Below are 5,629 nucleotides of genomic sequence, written 5' to 3' on the forward strand. Positions count from 1 at the left end.
CTACACTCTCTGAGTGGTTGGCGTTAGGAAGGGCATCCAGCTGTAGAAACTCTGCCAAATCAGACTGGAGCCTGGTGTTGCCATCCGGTTTCACCAGTCCTCAGTCAAATCGTCCAACCCATGCTAGCATGGAAAGCGGACGTTAAACGATGATGATGATGATGATGATGATGATGATGCAAAAAGTCCAAAATGCGTTGAACCGTCGATTACCAACAAAAATTTACTTGGAAACTCATCAGATATTTTCTTTTCTACTTCTTGAGTGAGTTTATGTATTTCTTTAAAGTCACATTTGTCATACTTTCCAAGTTTGTGTACTTATGAGTCAGTGGGTCTTCAGTAAAAGAAAATGGTTTTAAACCAACACATACCCACTCAATTTAGTCATAAACATTTAAGGATGAGCGACTGACCAAACTACTTCTTAGTGAAAGAAAACTTGATAAAGATGGTTGTCCAGTTGCTTGTGTAGTAGAATACTCTGGATGCTGGTTTTTTATGATTCATAAGATTTGTCCATCCAGTTCCTTTTTTCTGGGTCAACCATTTTTTACATTTGCATTTTCATACATGTTCTTTGTTTGTTTGGTTAAAATATTTTCTGATGATTTGTTCGTTTTCACATGGCATGGGTTAGTTTAAAAGAAAAGATATTTTGTCACAGTTTAAAATAGAAGATGTTTTGTCACTCCACTAGTGAAAGTCTGATTCAGTTAATATGTTGGAGCAGAATTCAAGATACAACAGCATGCAGGCAAAATTACAATTTAATGACTTGAAGTCAGAATGTGTGAATCATTCTCGATAGTCAGAACCAAGAACACTCAACAGCAATTATTTGACAATGTACACAATAGCCAATTCCCAAACACGGCAGAATGTGTGAATCATTCTCGGCAATCCTAACCAAGTGTCAACACTTGACAACATACACAATAGTCAATTCCTAAGCATGACAGAATGTATGAATCATTCTCAGCAGTCAGAACGAAGAGTCAACACAATAACTCAACTAATAACAGAACACTGTATTTGCCAATTGAATGTCGAATGAAATATGAGCCATTTGAAAAACTTTCACTGACAATGTTGCAATTAACTGCAATTAATTGATATGGTAGCAATCAATTATTTAATTCGCAGTATGACTCTAATCAATTAATTGGACCAATATATTGCAATTAATTTTTCATCAATTAATTTTTTACAACCTCTGATTCCACCTATAGAGCAGGCTACAGTAAGGTAGCCACACAATTTTGTAACAGTGTTATTTCTATGTACAGGATAATACGGTACCTTGGCCCACAATTGTTGTCCTGTTGTTTGTGAAATACTAGGGTCGACTTTTATACAGGGTTTATGGAAAATTCCCAATTTTTTGTCCCAAAATAGGGTGTCGACTTTTACATGAGATTGACTATTATTCAAGTATATACGGTATAATAGTAATGGTAGTAATAATACTAATAATTCTAATAGTAAAACAGCATTGACAGTAATAGTATTGTATGTGGATAATAATGATAATATGAATGTGGGCCTCCATCTTCATAACGTCAACAACAGCTACATTAATATAACCAGGACTAGCAATGATAATAATCATTGAAAATAATAATAATAATAATAATAATTCTTTTTGCTATAGGCTCATGGCCTAAAATTTTGGTGGGAGGAGCCTAGTCAATTACATTGACCTCAGTACTCAACTGGTATTTAGTTTATTGACTCTGAAGGGATGAAAGCAAAGTTGACCTCAGAAGAATTTGAACTCAGAACATTAAGACAGATGAAATGCAACTATGCATTTTGTCTGCTGTGCTAATGATTATGTCAGCTTGCCACAATAATAATAATCCTTTCTACTATAGATTCTGCCAGCTTGCTACCCTAATAATGATAATAAATTTTGGGCAAGGGGACCAGTTGATTACATTGACCCCAGTGTTTCACTGGTACTTAATTTATCAACCCTGAAAGGATGAAAAGCAAAGTCGACCTCGATGGAATTTGAACTCAGAATATAGTGATAGGCAAAATACTGCTAAGCATTTCGTCCAGTGTGCTAACAATTCTGCCAGCTCACCACCTTATGTATATATAGTTATAATAATAGTTTCAAATTGAGCACAAAACCAGCAATTTTAGGAGGATGGGGAGAAGGTTAGTTGATTACATTGATTCCAGTATTGGATTGGTAATCTATTTTATTGATCCTGAAAGGATGAAAGGCAAAGTTGACCTTGACAAAATTTGAACTCAGAACATAAGGTCCTGGTCAAAATGCTGCTATACATTTTAACTGACATGCTAATGATTTTGCCAACTTGCCACTGGTATAATAATAATAATAATAATAATAATAATAATAATACTTTCTAATATAGGCACAAAGCCTGAAATTTGGTGGGAGAGAGTAGTCGATTACATTGACCCCAGTTAATGATTGGTACTTATTTTATTGAACCCCAAAAGAATGAAAGGCAAAGTCATTCTCAGGATAATAATAATGATGGACTCTACTATCGAAGACAATGTATGAGTGCAAAACGACCTGTGCAAATGATTTATTTATAATGTTTATAATAATAATAATAGTGGTTTCAAATATTGGCATACAGCCAGCAAGTTTGAGGGAGTGTGAAAGTTGATTTAATAATATTAATTCCTACTATAGGCACGCTAAGAGTTGCTGAAGTATGGAACAAACTGCTGGCATCAGTTGTTAGTTGTCGGAGCACTGCATCCTTCAAAACTTCCATGCTTCCTGAGATTTGCCAACACTACACCTGATTTTCTCCCCTCCATACACACGCAAGCATGTATCTAACTCATACATTGTTCACTTTTCAGACATTTGTACAATACTGCATATGCTTTATATGCACTTTTGACAAGTTGTAGTGCACCTGAGCACTGTATACAATAATTTCATTATATTATTATTATAATGTGAGATTATAATTCATTCTTATAATTTTACTACACTGCTAATTTCTTTATACCGTATATACGTTAGCACCAGTTTCAAATATTGATTGAATTATCACAGATTTTAAACCAGCTATGATAAAGACCATAAAACAAAAGTATGCCAATTTTGAGACTTTTAACATAAATATGACACACACAAAAAAAGAACACACAAAAAAAAAAGAACACACAATACCATTTTTAAAAAATCATTTTAAAAAATGTGACGATATAACTTTTTTCAATTACTGTATTTCAAATATTTGTTGCAATTTAACGAATTTGTGATACAAGAAACAGGTACTTCCAGGTGTGGCTGTGTGATAGAAGTTTGCTTCCCAACCACATGGTTCCAGGTTCAGTCCCACTACACAGTACCTTCGATATGCATCTTCTACTATAGCCTTGTGCTGACCGAAGCCTTGTGAGTGGGTTTGATCAATGGACACTGAAAACACCATTGTATGTGTGTGGAGAGAGAGAGAGAGAGAGAGAGAGATGTGTGTGTGTGGAGAGAGAGAGATGTGTGTGTGTGGAGAGAGAGAGAGAGAGAGAGAGAGAGAGAGAGATGTGTGTGTGCATGTATCTGTTTCTGCATTTGTGTTTGTCACACACCACCATTTGACAACTAGTGTTGGTTTGTTTATGTCTCTTTAACTTAGTGAATCAGCAAAAGAGAGTACCAGTCTTAAAAATAAATACTGGGGTAGATTTATTTGACTAGAAACATCAAGGTGATGCCCAGCATGGCTGCAGTCCAATGAGTGAAACAAATAAAAGATAAAAGAATTGTATTTCAATCATCTATTTTTGATTAACTGACTCCAAACTGCAGTACGTAATTATGTTCCTTTATATTCTAATTTTATTTTCCCCTGGGTATGATAGGTACCACTTACAAAGACTGATTCAATTAACTCCACTGCACTCACAATGCACCACATCCTACCCTTAATAAATTTTTGACTTTTCTATTTTTCATTGCCAATATTCAAAATCATTTTAATTAATACTTCTAATGAATTATTGTTGAAGATATGCCATTGTTATTTTTCTTTCTTTCTTTCTTTCTTTCTTAGGAGGTAATCTAGAATGTGTAAAGTTACTACTGGAGCATAACTGTATTACATCTACCTCAGACATCAAAGCTCAAACACCTCTCTTCCTAGCACTTCGAAATCAACACTTTGATGTTGCAAGATTTCTTCTCATCCATGGTGCAAACCCAGATGGAGATTTGGCCAATGCTGCAACTCCACTCTGTCATGCAGCTTGGCATGGTGACTTAGAAGCAATAAAGGTTTGTGATAAATTTTATATATACGTGTGTGTGTGTGTGTGTGTGTGTTATCATCATCAACATCATCATTTAATGTCCACACTTCCATGTTTACATGGGTCAGACAGAATTTGTTGAGGCAGATTTTCTCCAGGCAGATTTTCTCCAGGCAGATGCCCTTCCTGTCACTAACCCTCACTAGTTTCCAAGCAAGGTAATATTACCCTGTGACTAGACACAAAAGATAAGAAATGAACAATCTTGTTTGTATGACAATGATGCTCATTTACACTCATCATGTGATGTCTAGACAAGGATTCCTGCAAACACACGCACACACTCTCACACACACACAAACAAGGATATATATACATATATATGTGTGTATGTGTATATATATATAGGCGTGGCTCATAGGTGCAGGTTTGGCTATGTGGTAAGAAGTTTGCTTCCTAACCACATGATCCCAGGTTCAGTCCCACTGTGTGGCACCTTGGGCAAGTGTCTTCTACCATAGCTTTAGGCCGACCAAAGCCTTGTGAGTGCATTTGGTAAATGGAAACTGAAAGAAACCTGTTGCATATGTACATATATATGTGTTTGTGTTTGTCCCCCCACCACTGCTTGACAACCAGTACTGATGTGTTTATGTCCCTGTAACTTAGTAGTTCGGCAAAAGAGACTGATAGAATAAGTAACAGGCTTTAAAAAGACTAAGCACTGGGGTCAATACATTTAACTAAAAATTCTTCAAGGCAGTGCCCTAGCATGACCACAGTCTAATGGCTAAAACAAGTAAAAGATAAAAGATATATATAAATATATGTATAAGATAGTGCTTTTGTTGGCTATTGAGTTGTTTTGACTCTTATTTCTAGCAATAATGGTGCTGCTTAGTGCCCTTGTTCACTTTAGTTATGCATATACTTTTGCCTTTAGATTGTAAAATTGCGAGTTAGCCACCCATATTATATATATAGTTGCAATAAACAATCGTACTGCATTACCTCTCGATATCCTTGTTGCTTATTTTGATTTTAATCACCTTACTTTGAAATTGTATGGATAATACCGTACTAAATTCTGGTGCCTAAACTTAAGTACCATATTCACCTGAATCTATATTATATATTATATCATCATCATCATCGTCGTTTAACGTCCGCTTTCCATGCTAGCATGGGTTGGACGATTTGACTGAGGACTGGTGAAACCGGATGGCAACACCAGGCTCCAATCTAATTTGGCAGAGTTTCTACAGCTGGATGCCCTTCCTAACGCCAACCACTCAGAGAGTGTAGTGGGTGCTTTTACGTGTCACCCGCACGAAAACGGCCACGCTCGAAATGGTGTCTTTTATGTGCCACCCGC

The 5,629-nt window shown here is 36.0% G+C and overlaps 1 protein-coding gene across 1 annotated transcript in view; it reads left to right on the forward strand.

Moving 5' to 3' along the window:
• Positions 1 to 5,629, forward strand: part of LOC106881981 (ankyrin repeat and SOCS box protein 12) — a 20,504-nt gene that overhangs the window by 8,402 nt on the left and 6,473 nt on the right. The window contains exon 2 of the mRNA XM_014932515.2: positions 4,059 to 4,279. Within this exon, the coding sequence (XP_014788001.1) occupies positions 4,059 to 4,279 (221 nt within the window). The remainder of the gene's footprint in view (positions 1 to 4,058; positions 4,280 to 5,629) is intronic.

The sequence above is a fragment of the Octopus bimaculoides genome, chromosome 10, assembly GCF_001194135.2.
Source record: "Octopus bimaculoides isolate UCB-OBI-ISO-001 chromosome 10, ASM119413v2, whole genome shotgun sequence".
NCBI classification, from domain to species: Eukaryota; Metazoa; Mollusca; class Cephalopoda; order Octopoda; family Octopodidae; genus Octopus; species Octopus bimaculoides.